This window comes from Sminthopsis crassicaudata, chromosome 5 (genome assembly GCF_048593235.1).
Source record: "Sminthopsis crassicaudata isolate SCR6 chromosome 5, ASM4859323v1, whole genome shotgun sequence".
NCBI lineage: Eukaryota > Metazoa > Chordata > Mammalia > Dasyuromorphia > Dasyuridae > Sminthopsis > Sminthopsis crassicaudata.
Window position 1 is genome coordinate 177,685,534 of NC_133621.1, and position 22,024 is coordinate 177,707,557.

At 33.8% G+C, this 22,024-nt stretch overlaps 1 protein-coding gene across 1 annotated transcript in view; it reads left to right on the forward strand.

The window, feature by feature from the left end:
• Positions 1 to 10,538: 10,538 nt before the first annotated feature.
• LDHB (lactate dehydrogenase B) overlaps positions 10,539 to 22,024 on the forward strand; it is a 28,407-nt gene continuing 16,921 nt past the window's right edge. Inside the window, exons 1-2 of the mRNA XM_074268863.1 lie at positions 10,539 to 10,745; positions 17,060 to 17,194. Coding sequence (XP_074124964.1) covers positions 17,066 to 17,194 — 129 coding nt within the window. The 5' untranslated portion in view covers positions 10,539 to 10,745; positions 17,060 to 17,065. The remainder of the gene's footprint in view (positions 10,746 to 17,059; positions 17,195 to 22,024) is intronic.

Here is a 22,024-nt window from a genome sequence, read left to right on the forward strand (position 1 = left end):
TCCATTCCAAACAAATGTTGATAGTATAAAATATTTGGGAATCCATCTACCAAAGAAAAGTCAGGAATTATATGAGAAAAATTACAAAACACTTGCCACAAAAATAAAATCAGATTTAAATAATTGGAAAGACATTCAGTGCTCTTGGATAGGCCGAGCGAATATAATAAAGATGACAATACTCCCCAAACTAATCTATTTATTTAGTGCTATACCAATCAGACTCCCAAGAAACTATTTTAATGACCTAGAAAAAATAACAACAAAATTCATATGGAAGAATAAAAGGTCAAGAATTGCAAGGGAACTAATGAAAAAAAAACTCAGAGGAAGGTGGTCTAAGTGTACCTGATCTAAAGCTATATTATATAGCAGCAGTCACCAAAACCATTTGGTATTGGCTAAGAAATAGACCGGTAGATCAGTGGAACAGATTAGATACAAAGGACAAAAAAGGGTACATCTATAGCAATCTAATCTTTGACAAACCCAAAGATTCCAACATTAGGGATAAAAATTCATTATTCGGAAAAAACTGTTGGGAAAACTGGAAATTAGTATGGCAGAAATTAGATATGGATCCACACTTAACACCATATACCAAGATAAGATCAAAATGGGTCCATGATTTAGGCATAAAGAGGGAGATAATAAATAGATTAGAGGAACAGAGGATAATCTACCTCTCAGACTTGTGGAGGAGGAAGGAATTTATGACCAGAGGAGAACTAGAGATCATTATTGATCACAAAATAGAAGATTTTGATTACATCAAACTAAAAAGTTTCTGTACAAATAATACTAATGCAAACAAGATTAGAAGGGAAGTAACAAATTGGGAAAATATTTTTAAAAACAAAGGTTCTGACAAAGGTCTCATTTCCAAAATATATAGAGAACTGACCATAATTTATAAGAAACCAAACCATTCTCCAATTGATAAATGGTCAAAGGATATGAACAGACAATTCTCAGAGGAAGAAATTGAAACTATATCCACTCACATGAAAGAGTGTTCCAAATCACTACTGATCAGAGAAATGCAAATTAAGACCACTCTGAGATACCACTACACACCTGTCAGATTGGCTAAGATGACAGGAACAAATAATGACAAATGTTGGAGGGGATGTGGGGAAATTGGGACACTAATACATTGCTGGTGGAGTTGTGAAAGAATCCAGCCATTCTGGAGAGCAATCTGGAATTATGCCCAAAAAGTTATCAAACTGTGCATACCCTTTGACCCAGCAGCGCTACTACTGGGATTATATCCCAAAGAAATACTAAAGAGCGGAAAGAGACATATATGTGCCAAAATGTTTGTGGCAGCTCTTTTTGTTGTAGCTAGAAACTGGAAGATGAATGGATGTCCATCAGTTGGAGAATGGTTGGGTAAATTGTGGTATATGAAAGTTATGGAATATTATTGCTCAGTAAGAAATGACCAGCAGGAGGAATACAGAGAGGGTTGGAGAGACTTAAATCAACTGATGCTGAGTGAAATGAGCAGAACCAGAAGATCACTGTATACTTCAACAACGATACTGTATGAGGATGTATTCTGATGGAAGTGGAAATCTTCAACATAAAGAAGATCCAACTCACTTCCAGTTGATCAATGATGGACAGAGGTAGATACACCCAGAGAAGAAACACTGGGAGGGGAATGTAAATTGTTAGCACTAATATCTGTCTGCCCAGGTTGCATGTACCTTCGGATTCTAATGTTTATTGTGCAACAAGAAAATGATATTCACACACATGTATTGTACTTAGACTATATTGTAACACATGTAAAATGTATGGTATTGCCTGTCGTCGGGGGGAGGGAATAAGGGAGGGGGGGTAATTTGGAAAAATGAATACAAGGGATAATATTATAAAATATATATATATATAATAAAAAAAATAAAAAAAAATAAAAAAAAAAAAAAAGACATGTATTTTCTCTTTAAGGTACATCATAGCCTTCTTGCACTTAGGAACAATAGATTACTCTTGAAGACCATTTTAAATAGTGAAAACACCAACAAAAAACCCACAAAAGGGTGAAAAAATGATATTAAATAGACTGTGAAAAAGATATGTGTTAATAATATTAGAACTGAACCAAAGAGGCAAAGAATCACCAGATTTAAATGTACTTCACTCAAATTTTTCACAACTCTTTGTGAATATCCATGAATAACCAATAAAGTAATGCAACTATCAATTTTTGGGATTACAAATACATTTTAGCAAATAAGGATATTTGAAAATAAAGAATCCAGGAAAAATGAAGATAAACTGTATCTATGTGTATGTATGCATTCTCTGTGTAGTTCTGAGTGAACTGAATGCAAGTGAACATTTTGAGGCTTTTTCCAGCTATGTGGTGACCTACTTACTACTAAAAAGATGGGAGCATTTTCCAAAGACATGGTAAATCTTAAATGGTCCATTGGTTGACCTATCACTCTATTATAGCAGCAGGATGACAGAGTATTTCATCTGCTAAAAGAAAAACGTTTCAATATGCTGCTCTATTTGCCTCAACTCTCTATGTGGTAAAATGTGACTTCAATGAGTTTGGGAGATGGGGAAGAGGGACAGTAGGACTAGATTCTTTTCCTCTCCAGTGTCATAATAATCTCACCCACCCAGCAGTTAAGTGTTGTGTCCTACTATATAGAGCCCCTAAGTTGGGGTGACAAAATGTACCTTGCTTTCTAGAGCTCCCACGCAGGGGTGATTAAAATATACTCTTAGTGGAGAAGTGATGAGGGCAGACTCCTGAGGATGGTGGGAAAATGGAGTCCATTTATTAGAAGGTCTTTTCCCCTTTTATTCCCTCATACCCTTATGTAACAAAATCACACTGGGCATGTATCCAGTATGTACTGCCCACGTGGGACCACATGAACAACTTGCTATTGTACACAGTTTGCCACCTGGTATCACTGTTCTACCTACTATCACTCTGCTTCAATCACAACACAGGTAGTCACCACCTCCTGACTTCTCAGAAAAGCTGAGAGCCCTTAGGGGAGATGGGGAGCCGAACCAGACATTATTAGCAGGTTATCTCTGGGTTGAAGGGTCTTATACCTCACCCAGAGTTCCCCCACTGCCTGTGACTCTCTAAATTAAGTGCCAAGATTTTCAATTAGATATACTTGGACTTAAGTTTCTTGAAGTCCTCTTTCTCCCTAAAGTACATCATAGATGACAAAGAGTCAAAATCTCTTACTAAGATTTTACCACAGCTCTTTTCTTGTCCTCCACATGAAGAGACTTGTTTTAAAACTGAGTTCCCTGCATTCTTATCACAAATCCCAAATTCAGGTATAGGAAGCAAAAATAGTGTGTTCTTTTTCTTGGATGGTCTTTATCCAAGAATCCAACTGCTTCTCATTTTCCTTTGATTATGAGCTTATTCAATTTTTCTAAGGCCTTCAGCATTTTGACTAATTAACAATTCTCCCCAAGGTTTTATTATTTATTATGTTATTGTTGCCCAGGAGAGGTCACTATAGCTGGCTCAGAGTACAACCTTTTAAAAATATTACCTCTTTCCCTTTTCAAAAGGTGGGGAAAACCTCAAAAGCACCTAATACAAAGCAAACTGTCTGCTTCATCATAAAGAGATTATTAGCTGGTGAGAGTTTAATATAGGGTAGACCTGGGATGTATGAACTTGGTACTTTTTGATGACTATTTTTTTTTTCTTTTTCTTTTTCTTTTTTAAATAGCTGAAGGGATATTTATTTATATATTTATTTATTTATTTATTTGTCTGTTTGTTTATTTATTTATTTATTTATTTTTTCCCCCCTGAAGCTGGAGTTAAGTGACTTGCCCAGGATCACACAGCTAGGAAGTATTAAGTGTCTGAGAGCAATTTGAACTCGGGTCCTCCTGAATTTAAGGCCGGTGCTCTATCCACTGTGCCACTTAGCTGCCGCTTTGATGACTATTTCAATTTAATTTGTTTCCTATATAATCCTATAGATTTTATTTTCTACATTTTTTTTATTTAATTTTTATTTTATTTTATAATTATAACTTTTTTTTTTGACAGTACATATGCATGCACTTATTTCTATTCAGATTTTTTCCCTTCCTCCCCCCAACCCCCTCCCCCAGATGGCAGGCAGTCTTATACATGTTAAATATATTACAGCATATTCTAGATACAATATATGTGTGTAGAACCAAATTTTTTGTTGCACAGGAAGAATTGGATTCAGAAGATAAAAATAACAGTTTACACTCATTTCCCAGTGTTCCTTTTCTGGATGTAGCTGATTCTGTCCATCATTAATCAATTGGAATTGGATTAGCTCTTCTCTATGTTGAAGATATCCACTTCCATCAGCATACATCCTCGTACAGTATCATTGTTGAAGTGTATAATGATCTTCTGGTTCTGCTTGTTTCACTTAGCATCAGTTGATGTAAGTCTCTCCAAGCCTCTTTGTATTCCTCCTGTTGGTCATTTCTTATAGAACAATAATATTCCACAACATTCATATACCATAATTTACCCAACCATTCTCCAATTGATGGACATCCATTCGTCTTCCAGCTTCTAGCCACTATGAAAAGGGCTGCCACAAACATTTTGGCACATACAGGTCCCTTTCCCTTCTTTAGTATTTCCTTGGGATATAAGCCCAGTAGTAGTATGGCTGGGTCAAAGGGTATGCACATTTTGATAACTTTTTGGGCATAATTCCAGATTACTCTCCAGAATGGTTGGATTCTTTCACAACTCCACCAACAATGCATCAGTGTCCCAGTTTTCCCACAGCCCCTCCAACATTCATCATTATTTGTTCCTGTCATCTTAGCCATTCTGACAGGTGTGTAGTGGTATCTCAGAGTTGTCTTAATTTGCATTTCTCTGATCAATAGTGATTTGGAACACTCTTTCATATGAGTGGAAATAGTTTTAATTTCATCATCTGAAAATTGTCTGTTCATATCCTTTGACCATTTATCAATTGGAGAATGGCTTGATGTCTTATAAATTAAAGTCAATTCTCTGTATATTTTGGAGATGAGGCCTTTATCAGAACCTTTAACTGTAAAAATGTTTTCCCAATTTGTTACTTCCCTTCTAATCTTGTTTGCATTAGTTTTGTTTGTGCAGAAACTTTTTAATTTGGTGTAATCAAAATTTTCTATTTTGTGATCAATAATGATCTCTAGTTCTCCCTTGGACACAAACTCCTTCCTCCTCCACAAGTCTGAGAGGTAAACGATCCCATGTTCCTCCAATTTATTTATGATTTCGTTCTTTATGCCTAAATATTGGACCCATTTTGATCTAATCTTAGTATGTGGTGTTAAATGTGGGTCCATGCCTAGTTTCTGCCATACTAATTTCCAGTTTTCCCAGCGGTTTTTGTCAAATAATGAATTCTTATCCCAAAATTTGGGATCTTTGGGTTTGTCAAAGATTAGATTGCTATTTTTATTCACTATCTTGCCCTGTGAACCTAACCTATGCCACTGATCAACTAGTCTATTTCTTAGCCAATACCAAATGGTTTTGGTGACTGTTGCTTTATAATATAGCTTTAAATCAGGTACACTTAGACCACCTTCCTCTGACTTTTTTTTTCATTAATTCCCTTGCAATTCTCGACCTTTTATTCTTCCATATGAATTTTGTTGTTATTTTTTCTAGGTCATTAAAATAGTTTCTTGGGAGTCTGATTGGTATAGCACTAAATAAATAGATTAGTTTGGGGAGTATTGTCATCTTTATTATATTCGCTAGGTCTATCCAAGAGCACTGAATGTCTTTCCAATTATTTAAATCTGACTTTATTTTTGTGGCAAGTGTTTTGTAATTTTGCTCATATAATTCCTGACTCTCCTTTGGTAGATATGTTCCCAAATATTTTATACTATCGACTGTTATTTTGAATGGAATTTCTCTTTGTATCTCTTGCTGTTGGATTGTGTTGGTAATGTATAAAAATGCTGAGGATTTATGTGGATTTATTTTGTACCCTGCAACTTTGCTAAAATTCTGAATTATTTCTAATAGCTTTTTAGCAGAGTTTTTGGGGTTCTCTAAGTATACCATCATGTCATCTATTTTCTACATTTTAAAACATTATTTTAAGAAGGAGTTTATAGGCTTCTCTAAACATCCAAGCGTTTATGATATAAACCAGATTCATTCTCTAGGGTATATTTCTTTTACTGCAAAGTTAAAAAAAACTTTTTAAAAATTCATTCTAAATAGAATTCAAAAAGTACACTTAGCCCTCATGAACCTTAATTATCAGCATGAAGATAATCTCCCAACAAATTGAAGTTAGCTTACTCAGTGATTTATGGGGTTTCCCTTCCATCTTTCATACTCTCTAAAGCATAATACATACCTAGGATACACTTAATAATTATCTTGATTTCATCTAAAAAAAAGTAAAAGTGTGAACAACCAAAAATAAAAACTTTTAAATTTATTAGTCAAAGGTGTGCTGGAGGAGGAAAAGCAAGCATGCTGCATGTGTTTCTGTTTTTTTTTTTTTTTTTTTTTTTTTTTTTTATGTTTAATCTAATTAAGTCACACTTAATGTTTTAAATTTAACATTTTCTCTATCATTTTCTATTAAAAATATTTCATTTCCCTCTCCCCACATTCTAGAGTTTCCACCCAAAAGAAACAATTCAAATATCATGAGTCCTAGTCAGGATAACACAGGATTTAGCAGCTTCAAAATTAAAGGCTCAGAAGGTTTAGAATACAGTATTTTGAAGAGCAAAAGAGCTAGGATTTCTCTGAAGAGATTACAATCTTCACAACAAAACTGAATATAATCCTTCAGGGGAAAATGGATATTCAGTGAAATAGAGGTTACATATGTGCAATCATGTAAACATTTTTATATTGGTCAGTTGTGAAAGGAGAAACAGTGCAAAAATTAAAAAAAAAATGAAAAGAAAGTGAAAATAGTATGATCTGCTCTGCATTCAGACTCTATCAGTTCTTTATTTGGGTGTGGATAGCATTTTCTATCATAAATCTATTGGGATTCCTTTAAATCAGTGAACCACTGAGAAAATCAAGTCTTTCATAACTGACAATTGTACTTTCTTGCTGTTATTCTTGGTTCTGCTTGTTTCACTCAACATAGTTCATGTAAATCTTTACAAATCTTTCTAAAATCATCTTGTCCATCATTTTTTATGGAATTTCCATTACCTTCATATACCATAACTTGTTCAGCCATTCCTCAATTGATAGGCATCTACTCATTTTCCAATTCTTTGCTACCACAAAAAGAGCTGCTAAAAATATTTTTGCACATGTAGGTTGAGATCTAGTCCCCTGTAAAGGAATTTACAGACCCAAAAATCTAGATTGATAAAAGAGGTTTATTATGGAGTTTGTAAGTAAGGTTAAAGTTAAGTTAGTAAAAGGTAAACAGGATTCCAGTGGGCAGAGACCATTGGCATGCCAGGCGTAAGGCTGCCATGTTAGGAACCTCTGCAAAGAGAGGGCTCCAGTTTGGCTCTTTTATAATAAGAGATTTAGCTAAAGGGGCCTGTGGATGGAGTCCCAAGTTGACTCAGATCTGGGTGGGCAGATTGTGAGAGCATGGATCTCTTATTGGAATTCAAAAGGGTGCTTTTGTATTTGTAAATCAAAGGTCCTAGCTTTTGTTTGTGCCTCCTGTTTGTGTCTTCACAACTTTGATACATAGCTTTATTTAAAATTTTTAAAAATCCAAAAATTGGAATCAATTCCAGAGTTTGCCAGGAATCAAGCTTAGAGAAATCTGAGGGACTCTGTCCAAAAGTGGATGTACTGAAGTGTCTTGCTGCATTGAGGGAAAAATTCTTTTTACATCTAGAAGTGACCTCGATGGGAGAAATGTTTTTTAGCAATCATTTTAAGTTTGAGCCTTTCTGCAATATTTTATAACTTCTGCTCTTGCTATAACTTTTCAAAATATCCTTAAAAAAAAAAAAAACAAAAACGAAGGGAGGTTACTAATGTATCTTGAATCAGTCAATTATATAGTGGAAGAAACAATATATCTTATCAAGAACTCCACTGACTCATTGATGAATGCAGAAAAGATTTATTTTTACATTCTTGCAATAATGGATGCCCAGGTTAGTAGACACATCTTTGAAACTCCAGTCCCTCCCCTGATTTTCCATTAATTGGATGTTAAAGAATTTACACAACATGAATCTCCACTTATTATATAGCCTGTCCTTGCCCCCATGGAACTTACATTCTTATGGATGAAGATAATCACTACCCTTGATTATTTCTGACAACCTTGTGAGTTTCAGTTTTCTAATTTGTTTCATTTCTCCCATTTAATTTTCATAACTGTGGAAATCAAATAAATGCCCATCCATTTCTCAATATAGGAAAACTAATAACTGAAATTAGTGAATATTAGGGAGAATATATATACAAAGAATTGAAGGTCACGCTGATAGCATCATAACTCCTTAGTTGTTCTCTTTAGAACCCTAAGAGAGATGTGCTAGCTCTCCTCAAGGAAATGACCAGATCAATAAGCAGTGTTTTTAAGATAGACAGTGTCACCTGGAGTCAGAAAGACTTTTTTTCCTAAATTTAAATTTGGCCCTAAACACCTGTTTGCTTTGTAACCCAGTGAAATTCACTTAATCCTGGTTGCCTCTGTTTCGGTATCTACAAAATGAGGTAGAGAAGAAAATGGTAAATCACTCCAGTGTATTTGCCAAGAAAACCCCCTAATGGGGTCATGAAGAATTGGACATGACAAAAGTGGCTGCAAAAATGTAATTTCTTATGATATTATTTGGTTTTTGGTTTCTACAGTACTATTGATTATCTTTTTGAAGAAAGATTTCATGATATTTGGGAATTTGTCTTCTCTATATATTGTAAGTCTTTGGCATCTTTTTTTGTTCATTTGTTTTTGATACTAAGCCATATTTTTCCAGTCTTTTTTTTATTGTCCTCTTTTTCACTGAAATCTTTGTGTGTGTGTATGTGTATATATATATATATATATATATATATATATATATATATATATATATATATATGTTGTAATCAGACAGCCTTTTTGAGTTCTTTGTGAAATTTCCCTATATGAAGCCCTGTGGATGCCCCTGCTTACTGGTAACATTGTTTAGATTGTGTTAGTCTCCAGACCTTTGTTGACATGCCTAGTTAACTCATAATTATTCAAAAGAGATCAGCCTAACATTCCACAAGGAAAAACGAGAGTACAGAACATTTATCCAGGCTTTAATATATATATATATATATATATATATATATATATATATATATATATATATATATATATGTATATAGATAGATAGATAGATAGATAGATCTATATACATACATACATATAGCCTTATGGAAAATCCATAAAATTGGTCATCAATTCTTGTATAGACACAGATGGACAATGAATTGGCCACATAATTAGATGGAAGGAAGAGAGGCTGTATTGCTTTTGGGAAGTTAGAATTGCAATTAAAATCAAAACTGTCATTCATTCAAAGGACAATGGAGAGTTGAATGGTGGCTATATATAGGGATAACATGTTACTGGTAATGATTGATGTATAATAATCTGTATAAAAGACATGATCAATGAACTGAATAACCTGAAAATAGAGGTGCTCTAATTACCTGACCAAGATCAAAGAATATAGATGATGTAGAAATTCTATAAAGGCCCATTGTGCATAGGTGGATCGTTTGTCCCTTTGGAATATTTACAATATGAATAACAAACAAGTCCACAGGATTAGAGGGATGGGGGAGTTGCAAGAGGGTACCCACATAGTATGATCCCTTGAAATATTGATGTAATGATCTTTTTCCACATTGCCTAGCACAACATCCTGATTTTAATAAATATTTGTTCAATTGGATTGAATTGCACAGAAATTTGGAATGTCTTTTCATTATAATTTTAGGAATTATTCCATCTTTTGGTATTTGTAACTCCAGGTCCTAGTACTGCACATAGAAGGTATTTAATAAAAGCTTATTAATTGATATACTTCCAAAACTTCTGGCCCTACCACCTACCTTTCCTAAAGAAAAAAAAAATGTTTTATGTTATTAAATTAAGTTATTATATAAATATGTAAGCACACGCATATATACATACATAACTATATCTCTATCTTTGTGTATGTGTTTATACACACAGATATATATACACACTGTAAATATATATGTATGTGTATATATATATAAAATATGTATATATTTATATATATATACATAAATATATGTATATATTTATATACACACACACGCACATATATATGTATATATGTATATATATATGTATGTATGTATGTATATATTCAAGTATATTAAACCTCCCAGGGCCATTACTCGAAATAACGTAATAAAGTTTGTAGCAATAAAGCTGTAAGAACGGAGCATAGCTGTAAATCTACCTAGTGGAAACTCTCTGTAGGTGACCTCTTCCTCTCCCCCCCTCCCCTCCCCTCAGAGAGGGGGGGAAGGACGATTTCATACTTGAGCCCTTGTCCTTGAAGGCGATTGAGTGAGCCGAAGGCAGGCGTCTCTCGAGTTTCCAATCACAATAGAGAAACCTTAGAGGCAGTGGAGGGTGCTGGGACCCCGCCTCCTCCTTTCTCCTTGTGACTAGGGCACCGCAGTAGAAAGACGTATCCACTCTCTTCTCTATCTGGGACAAATTTCATCACAGGCAATCAGCTATTCTTCAGGTCGGGTAAGTTTTGGTCCTGGAGATTTGTCCCTTTGCGCTTTCGGGAAGGCGAGAAGGAACTGGGAAAGCTGCAGTGAATATTGTTGTGGTTGTTGTTAGGGGAGTCCGGACAAGAAAGAAGGACCCTGGCAAGAAGGGTATCTTGCCTCTAATTCTAGCGGGTCTTGCCACATCTCGACAGCCAGTAGGGTTGTCCTTCCCCCAATTCTGAAGATGCTTTTCCGGAAAGGAGATGCAATTGGAGGGAAGAGGGGGAAGCTGTAGAATTCAGGGTGATGGATTTCTCCCCCCCTCCTCGCACTGCAGCAGAAAGAGCCCGGGCTCTGTCTCTTGCTGTATGAAAAAGAAACCTGTTGCCTGTGGTTCTCTGCAGCCAGACCCTAAGGGCCTTTTGTGTCCCTGAAAGGTTCACTGAGTTCTCATCATCTTGGTGCCTGCTGGCAGAGGCCCAGGGCACTGTGCCCGCGGAACAAGGGGGGCTGAAAGGAGAGAAGTAAGGGGGTGGGGAAGGAAAGATCGAGAAATAGGACAGAGGGCTAACCATTCCAAAACAGGCCTTTTATCAGTTGAAGAGAGGATGGAGAGCAGTCTCTACTTGGGATACTTATCGCGGGATAAAAGCTAGTGATGCGGTCCAGTAGTCAATGGGGACAGCAGAAACGTAGGACTGATCCGAAAGCAAATGCTTTACTACATATAGGGAAGAGGGCAAAGCCCCTTATCATGTGCATGTCAAATAATTACTGTCCAATTCTTTCCAGGCATTACTTGATGGGTTTTGTTGATCTCTACTATCTTCAGAAATGGCCTAATCTCTCTCCAAAGACCTTTTTCTGATGGGAGCTGTTGGTTGTTACTGTCTCAGCATCTTCCTCTGCCTTAGCTTCAGTGTACAGAGCAGCACATGGGCTGTATGTGTGGGAGGCAAAAAGCATGCAGGCTACAATTAACAGGCCCCAAGAGTGGGAGGGTGGGAGAAGGGAGAGTTACCTTTTGTTTAAACTTGAGAAAAAAGATTGTTCTCTTTTTTTATCCATAAATGTTGTTCTGATAATGCATACATTTCTGCAACTGACTTACCATTAACCCCTAGCCCACAAAATCTAATCATGAAAACAACAGGACCTATAAAAGTGATTGTGATTGATTATACATGCAATCTAACACTTTAGTTAAGTTTACAATTACTTAAAGTTTACCCTAACTTTACTAACGATATAACCTTTATTAAAAGGAAGTATGGGTACTTGAAAACTTGATTTATTAATATGATTGAATTTTTAAATTGAATGCTTGCAAGTTGATTTCATTTTTATAGCTCATGCTGATGTACATAGTGATTTCAATTGGTTTTCTTTTTTCATACAAGTCTTTCCTTATTTCTTTGCATTCTTTATATCTGTCCTTGCTGAGAGTACTGTATACCTCATTAGTATTGCAGATATCCCTGCTATGCTATTTGTGAACAAATGGATTTTCATTTTCTGTACAAGGGAAGGAGGGATTCAGGTGCAAATAATGTGGATTTGGAAGTAAAAAGTCTGAACAAGTAAATATAAATGTATGCCTACTCATATATTTTAAAGAACTATGTACATGAGAAAGCTCCCAAGAGTAGGAGTTTGGCTCAGAGCCTTGGATTCAAATTAATCCCTGGAGGACTCTGAAAGGCCCTAAAGGGATGACAAGAGATAATAAGCATGTTTTCTGTAATAAAAGCAATGGTTCTTAGAACTTTCCTGACCTGTTTTTATTACTTACTACTCAACCTATGTCTATTTACATTGTAAAAAACGTGTCTGGGCAAATAATGTGAATACGTTTATGTAGGTCTAGGGGCATGTGGGAACTGGGGTTAAGAGACTGGAGTCCAGATCATCATCCTACTTGAATATATGTGTACCACTAATTCAGTGAACTGTACTTTAATCTCTTAAAGACAACATGTGAGTTCATCACAATTCCCTAAATAAATCTATAAGAAAGACAGAATCATTGGTTACTTTGAAAATCTGTTATTAAATGTCCAAGTTGGGATACTTTGCACTTAATGTTACTTTATTTCTATAGCCAAATTTAACAACAATAATAAAAAACAACTAGTAGTTTATAGTGCTTTAGGGTTTGTAAATTGCTTTACAAATTTTATCACATTTTATCCTCAAAACAACTCTCTTATCCCCATTTTATGGATCAAAGTTAACCGATTTGTCACTTGCCACTTCACTAGCCACATACCTAGGAAGAATCTATGCACTAGGTTTGAATTAAGATCTTTCTGACTCTGGGTCCAATACTTGTCTCCCAGCATACACTTCTCCCCATCCCTAGTCCAATGGATATTTTAAAATAACAATAATACTTAAGGAAGGAAACTAGAAAGGGATGTGACATTTTTTCTTCTGCATTTGCTCTAGAAGGATGGTTTTTATCTGAACATTGTAATTATAGCCTTTGTTTTAGGTAAGAAAAAGTAGTAGCTGTGCCATCTCTCTTCCTTTGGAAAAAAATCTATGAGGGTATGTAAGAAAGTACAATGTTTATAATCGAAAAGGCAGCATCAGCATATTAACAGCTCCACAAAGAATCATGAATTATACATTTTGAGTTGGTAGGGAACTTAGAGGTCATTTAATCTCCTGCTTTTAAGTGAGGAAACATGTCTTCTTTTAATACTTATGGTGTGGAGGTGACCTTGAGATCTCTAAGGCTGCAATGGAAGAATATAAAACCCATTATGTCATAGAATGCAGGAGGAGACTTCTGGTATAGATTCCATGTCTAATCACTGGCTGTTAGTCACACAGAACTAGTCTAACTACTACTGGAGAATCTTGACCAAAACTCCTTAAATGATACAGTGATGTTTCGAAGGGCCTATGCAAAAGTATTGCTATGTGTTTAAGCTAAGGGAATAATCGCAGAGAGGAAATTATAGAAATTTTGGAATAATTCTATTCAACCTCAACTCTTGGGAAGCTAGGCTAGAAAAACAAATAAAAGTGACTTTTAAGCACTCAAAACAACTGCTGTAAAATTCTTGTCCATGACTCTATCTTCTAACATCTACTTTCATACTTACCATAATTATTTTTCAAATTTCAGGTACTTTTTAATTGTTATTTTGACCATTGTATATAAAGGAGAAATTCCATCGATGGTATAATTTTTTGTTTTTATTTTTCATTTTTTTCTATCCCTCCCCCCATTAGTAAGTAATCAGATATAGATTATATATGTGCAATCATGTAAAACATTTCCATATTAGTCATTTTGTTCAAGAAGACTCAAATAAAAGAAAAAGAATGAAAGTGAAAAATAGCATATTTCAGCCCAAATTTAAACAATTTCACTGCTTTCTTTTAGAAGTGAATATTATGCTTCATCATCAGTTCTTTGGGATTGTCTTGGATCATTTTATTGCTGAGAATAGCTAAGTCATTCACAATTCTTCTTCAAACAATATAGTGTAATATTCTCTTGATCTTTTCACTTTGCTGTGTATCAGTTCATATCCTTCCCTGGTTTTTCTGAGATCATATTGCTTTCCATTTCTTTTTATATATATATATATATGCATATATATATATATATATATATATATATATATATATATATATATATATATATATATATATATATCCCATTGTAATTATATACCACAGATTGTTTAGCTGTTACCCAACTGATGAGCATCCCTTCAAATTCTAATTGTTAGCTAACATAAAAAGAGCTGCCATAAATATCTTTGTACAAGTAGTGTTTTCCCCTTTTTTGGATGTATTGGGATATAGATCTAGTAGTGGATATTGCTGGATGAAAGAATATGATAGTTTTATAGCTCTTTCCTATAGTTCCCAAATCGCCTCCAGAATGGTTAGATCAGTTCACAATTCCACCAACAGTTTAGTATATAGTTTTTGAGGAATTTAGCTCCTTGGTCTTTCTGAGCATAGGATATTGGAAGCAACTAACTACTTTTGAAGGGAAGTATTTCTATTTTTATTTTTTTTTCTGAGGCAATTGGGGTTAAGTGACTTGTTCAAGGTCACACAGCTAGGAAGTGTTAAGTGTCTGAAGTCAAATTTGAATTCGGGTCCTCCTGACTTCAGGGCTGGTATTCTATCCATTGAGCCACCTAGCTGTCCCCACCCTTTCTCTAAGGTACTTGACACCCATTGATTTTAGTGCTGATAGGTGTAAAGAACCATACATTAAAAAACATTTAATCCCATATGACCCCCATAGGACATATACTCTGTTTTATCATTTGTCATTTACCAGTAAAGCAAATATATTCACTGAAGAAGATTAAAAAGCAATTTTGTTTTGAATATATTCACTACCAAGGCAAGTTTATATACATTTATTTATCCTGCTTAGTGCTATGGGAAAAAAGCCATGGTAAGTAAGATAGTCACTGCCTTCCAAAACCTCACAATCTAAAAAGAAAAAAGAAAAAAAGAACTGCACTCTGCCCCAAAACCTCATTCTCTAATTTGACATAACTGCCTTCCTGATAGAATGTTTTCTTGAAAAATAAAATCTATGTTAATATATTTTATCTTTACATTACTTTCATTTCCCAATAAAATCTTCCCCCTCACAGAGAGCCATTCCTTATATCAAAGGATATTTGTTCAGTAAGACTAACTACTGTAAGAGAAGTCTGGCATTATATGTAGTGCCCCATATCCATAATCTCCTACCTCTGTCAATGAGTGGAGAATTTACCTTCTCATGTCTCTTTTTTGGGACATAGCTTGGTTATTTTCATTTTACAACATTTGGTTCCCATTTTTTTCTTATTATTTGTTCCATTTACATTGTTGTAGTCATTTATAGATTTTAAAATGTTCTCCAAAATTGCTGCCTCAAATTTGCCCTTTCCTTTTTAATGTTTGATGCAACTCTGTAGATAAATGATTGAAGTTAGAAGTAGAAAGACCTGAATTCAAATCTTCATCATATTAACTATGTGAGGATACTTGGAAAATCATTTAACTTCTTTCATTCTCTGTTTTTTCATCTTTGAAATGGACTTAATAGTTTTACAAGGTTATTGTGAGATTCAAATGAAGCATTATTTAAAAAAAAAAAGCTTCAGATCTTAAAGTTCTATTTAATGCTAGCTATGTATTTAGAACATATTTTGGCAATGGATCATACTTTCAGAGCAGTAACTGGGCTTCTTTCAGAGGATGCTGTCAGCATTTGTACTAATATAGCAGTTAAAATCAACTGAGTTTAACAGCTAATTAGCAAGATTGGTTAAAATAGAAAACTACCAGATGGCTAGTTGAAGTCTCCCGAAGGAGTTCCTCCCCAGGTTGTCTCCTGTTAAGTATGGTTTGGGGTATTGATTCCACACATAGCATGTCAGTTGTTTTTTAAACTATAAATTCTTACTTGATCCTAGATCCTAGTTTTTTAGGTCTAATTTAAACTGTTTTTAGTACTTGGACTTCATTTCTGAGTATATTATAAATTTCTTTTTGGTATAGTAGAAATATTGGGGTGATCAAATAATGAATAGAGAACTAGGCCTGACATCAAGAAGATCTTAAGTTTCATATTTAACAAACTGTCAACTCAGGTAAATCACTAATGTTCCCAGTGCCCTAAGCCAGAGGTGTCAAATCCGTGGCTTGTGGCTCCTTAGTGTAGTCTACACCAAATTAAAATGTAATCTAGAAATGCTTAACAAAATAAAAATACAATTAAAATAGACATATTACAATTTAAAATTAAGTCAACCCATGATCTTCATGTAAGGATGAGTGGATTAATTTCTTTTTGAAATTGAAACCATTGTTGTAGGTAATTCTTTTAAGTCTGGAATCAGAGCAGGCACTCAGTGACCAAGAGAATTTTTTCCCTGGTTACTTCCTATACCAATGGAATTATAAATTTGGTCCAAAAGAAAGTGCAGATATCAAGAACCATCTCCAAAATTAAGGCCTTATTGTGAATGAAATTGAGCAAAATTTTGTAATAATTTAAAAATGCAACAAAACAAGCAGATTGATAGATATAAAAATGAGAATATTATTGAAAATGAAGGGGGATTGAATAAGAGGAAAAGAATTAGAATAATGTTAGCCAAAATGAAATTGTGTGTGATTATTTAGATTAAAATCCTCCATTAATTATATCATCTAGTTTTAAAAAATAATCTTTAATTTTTTTTATAATATCCTTTAAGCACACCAGATCTTGTACTTTACTTAGCAAATTGCCCCAGTAACTATATGAAGATAATCATTCCAGTTCAAGTATACATTTGTGCATAATGCTTTTTTATTTTTTTCTTGCAGAGCAGAATGGCTACTCTTAAAGAAAAACTGATTGCACCAGTTGCAGAAGAGGAGACAGCAGCTCCAAACAATAAGATTACTGTTGTGGGTGTTGGACAAGTTGGTATGGCCTGTGCTATCAGCATACTCGGAAAGGTACCTTTTCAGAGTGACAATTATGTAACTTAGACTAGTTATACATCTGTGTTCTTTTTAGAAGTGAATCATGTTATTCAAAGAAGAAGATTCAAACATTTTTGAAATCTAAAAAAGAATTTAATATTCTCTACTTATTTGGGGTTCATGAGTGATTATCAAGTTGATAAAAGGAACTTTGGAACTGGTAACATACAAGTAATTATTTCTCTTCTACTCTGTTTCCTGGCCCTATTGAGGGCTGTGTTTTATCCACTCCCTATATTGCTTAGCAACTTCTAACTAGTTCCATGCTATAGACCAAGTCTTAAGTAACTTTTCTCTGGTTTAGATTTCATTTTGAAAAAATAATGTTTGGTACCCTTTCAACTCTTTTTTTTCCTAATTTTCTTTCAAAGTTCTGTTTCATTCTAATGAATTCCTTAAATATAGGGAGAGAAAAAAGCTTTTTTTCTTTCACTGAATATAATGGATCATTGTACTAATTGTGAATTATGCTTTTACAATGCCTTGGCTATGCACTTTTAGCATTTTTAGAATTCAGGTATTTTAAGTTTTCAATATTTTAATTAGTAGCAGAAATCTAAGAAATGGATCTTAAAAACATTATACACTTGATCCTCATAATAATAAACAGCTCCCTAATAATTATAAATGTCCCCAAATTGAATAACTACTTTTTGTGATGATTCCCAATTAGCTGAAGTATTTTGGGGAGAGACTGCTTGTTGGAGATGTTTAGTTCAAGATGATGACTAGATTAGGTAACATCCAAATTCATAGGTTGGTTGGTTAGTTGATTATTGTTCTTTCTTAGAGGACCAAAATGGCATCATTATGTTAGAGACAAGTTATATTGTGTCTGCCTATGGCGAATCCCACAATGTGAATTTGGAATGCTCTGCCAGAGTCCAGCACAAATGATTCATGTGAACATTTGGAGTGGAATATCTAAATTTGCACATCTTGCATTTCTTTTGAGCTCTTTCCATTCTGCTTCACTCATATAGTACAACACTTCTTTGATGAGGGGAATACCATACTGGATGGTCCTGTGGACCAGTGTCTCCTATGACACATCATCAATTCCAAAGTTCTTCAGAGAGACCTTGAGAGTGTCCTTATATCACTTCTATTGACCACAATATGTAGTGTTTGCCTTATGTCAGTTTTCTATAAAATGGTCTTTTAGACAAATGTATATTTGGCATTCAAATATTGTGGACAGCCCATAAAAACTGTGCTCTCTATTGTAGAGTTTGAATTCTAGGCAGTTTAGTTTGAGAAAAATTCTGGTTTACAAAAAGAAAATCTTCTATATAGTCTTTGGGGGAGGAATGGTTAAAATTATTTATTCTTTGAGAAGACTGAAAATAATGTTGGTCATCTTCCTCTTGAAAACAATTTGACTTTGTTATTTAGAAATTTATAGAAATCTATGTTAATCAGCTAAGACTTATAGTTTTTAAGTTATATAATTCTTTTTAATTGGAGTGTAAGACATATGTATATTTATATATAATTGTATGTATATATATACATACATGCATAAATACACATACAAAACACCTAGGTATATGAATTGATAGCTTTCTGAATTTAGGAGTAAAAGAATGATTTATTTAAACACCAAAAGACTTTAGTATCTAATCACGTTTTCTATTTATATGATTGTAGGCTGTCTAGAATCTTTATTAGGGCATCTATATCTAAATGCAGAGCTTCAGTGATGTTTTTAAAGTGTTGGATCTCTTCCTTCCTTAGTTGCTGAGTATGAATTTCTCAGCCAATTTTTTTTTCACACCCACTGAAGCAGGAGAACAGGATCTAAGATCATGTGACATCCTCTTGTGCTTAAAGCCTGCCTTCTTTTGCTCTTTTTATCTTAACCATCACACATGTGGTGCTACTAAAATAAGCTAACATTCATTACTGCTCAGTTTCTTGACACAATTCCACAGATATTATCAAATGGTCTATTATTTTAAGGCTTTATTGTCCTTTTGTTTAACAAAATAAGTGAAGAATTTGCCTAGTTGGAACTAGGCTGCAACACAATAAATATAGCATGTTCTAAGACAAATTTAAATGTTTTAATTTAAAGTGACATTTTAGAGGAATAAAACCAATTGTAAGGATTGAGGTTGAATTGACCAAATGATCTAGAAATAGAAAAAGAACAAATGTTGAAAATAGACCAGTCTCTTTAACAATAGATCCAGTGTGTTTTGTGCTATATCAGGCTGCCTTGAATCAAATCTATCTCTAAATAAAACATTTAGGGCATTTATCTGCCAGAACTGAAACTGCAACATTAACTTTTATATATGTAGTGTGACCTTGAACAGTAATTGAGTGCATTTTGTTTTTAGATCCTATAACTACTATGTATTTCTATACTTAAATTGAATCATCGCACCAGTGAGGGCATTTATTTTAATAATACCCATCTGTATATGTTCATCTAAGATGAACTTTTCCATGTTTTCAAATAAAATTTTGCACAGGATGTCTGGATACCTTCCTCTAAGCTCCTTTGAAACCATGTGGGTATCAGGACATCTAAACATTTATCTCTCCCTCTTGCTTTGTGTTGGACATCCCTCCTTCCCCTTTTTCCCTTCCCCCCTCCTTTTTTTGTTTGTTTGTTTTTTTGGTCTTTCATTTCTTTGAGATTCTTTATTCAGCTTTTCTGAGGAGGTTCCATTTACAATGTAGTACATCCATCATTTATCTCTTCATCACCCTATGGGTGATCCCCAACTTCAGTTGAATAGATTTATAACTATACAACATCACCAGGAAAATATTGGTATTAAAAAGATGAGCCTTTGTTTTAGGAAAGCATTGGGGGTCATTAAAACACTGCAGTTTTACAAAGACAAATTAGTTTGCTCCCTTTCACCTTTTCAATTATGGGTCTTATTATGGTACATTTGTAACACTTTTAATAAATGTTATGAAAGACAAACTCTATTCATTATCCATCTATCAGCATATCATGCTTGACCTATCACTCATCTATTCTCTCTTCTATAGAGAATTAGATTAAAATCTTGAATAATTATGGAATTCCTTGAGAAATCTTCACAATGTTCAAACCTTAATATAATAAACACAATGTCCTCTGCAAATAGGAACATATAAAGGACTTGAATAGGGAATTCTGTCATTTGAACTCTGTGCTGGATATCTTTTGTGACTATGATAAACACTCAATGCGTATAAATTTCCATTTTCTATACCCTAGTTGATATCAATAATCTGAAGGCTGCTTGAACAAAGTTATTTTGTTGATTTTGACATGTTCATGGGAAACATGTTGAAGGAGAACCTTTAAGATAGTCTGGAGTCAAAAGCTTAAAAAAATAAACATAGTGAAATATTATATTGTCTATGCCTTCAGTAAATTGTTTGACTGTAAAAAAGATGTAGTCTTCTACAGAGTAATATTTGTGAAAGTCTCCCAATTAGTATTTTTGCCTCAGTTCTTTAAACCATTCATCTTAATCTATTCTTCATATGACTTCCAAAGTAGTTTCTCTAAAATATAGATCAGACCATATTAGTTGCCTGATCTGTAAACTATTTGACATTTAAATTCTTTAATTAAATTCTTACTTTAGCCTACTGTTCCAGTCTCAATATAATTGCTCCCCTTCATGTACTATAATTCAATAAAAGTAGCCTTTTTTAGTTCCTCACACATGACAGACACTCCATTTTTCTCTCCCCTTTTGCATTGGCCCTCTGTGCTTCATGCCTGAAATTCACTTTTTCTCTGTCTCTTAGAATCCCCAGTTTCCTTGAGTTTATTTTCAATTTGAAGCTTTTCCTCTCAGCTGCTAGCTCCATCATCACTTCCAAATTATCTTGCATTTGTTTTATATAAGTCTATATATTAGTATATTATCTTCACCAGCTGCATTTTAAACTCCTTGAAGGCAAGAAATGCTATAACATAATAGGTGCAAATGCTTGTTAATTGATTTGATTGAAATTTTAATTCTTGCCAGGCAAACTGGTATTTATGAAAGTCTATAATGCCAGAAAGTCACGTTGGCCTTAGCAACTTTGAAATTTTGTTAGTCAAAACAATGTCTCTATATATTTTTGAATAATAATAATATAAATAAGAGCAAAATATTCAGTTTACAAGAGATTATTACATTGATATGTTTAGTATCTTTGGTCTTCAAGAAGTAGCTCTTGCAAATTCATTTTTGGAATTTTTAAAAATAGATTTAGATAGAGAAGAAAATTGAACCAATCAAGAATTAATTAAAACTCTTCTATATTTCCTCATCTCTTTTGCTTCTTTTGTAACTCTTTTCCATTAAGTTTGGTTACTCTATGTGAATGGAAAATACGAAGTATAATAAATTTTGTACTAATAGGAAAGGACCAATTTAAATTAGTGAAAAATATGAATAAACATTTAAAAAGAAATGCTGTTTCTTAGCTTTAGATTTTGTTGTTATTTGTATTTGGAACTGAATAAGGTACTAATAGAGTCTGATATAATAAGTAGATATTTTAAAATCATTTCATGTCAGGATGATTTTTAATTCCAAATTATCCTAATATTTGTCACAATTAGAAATCAGCTTTGCTATAATTAGTGAGATTTTCCATAATGATGTGAAATGCTGGAGGATCTTGTTTAAACCAAACAATTTATATTGGCAAATACAAATAATCTGCTCTAAACATGAAGACATCCTGACCAGACATAACTTATTTAGATTCAATGTTCAGTTTGATTTAAACCATTTCTTTTACCAAGGAACAAGGTAATAAAATTGAAAGAGCTCTAGAAGACCAGGTATT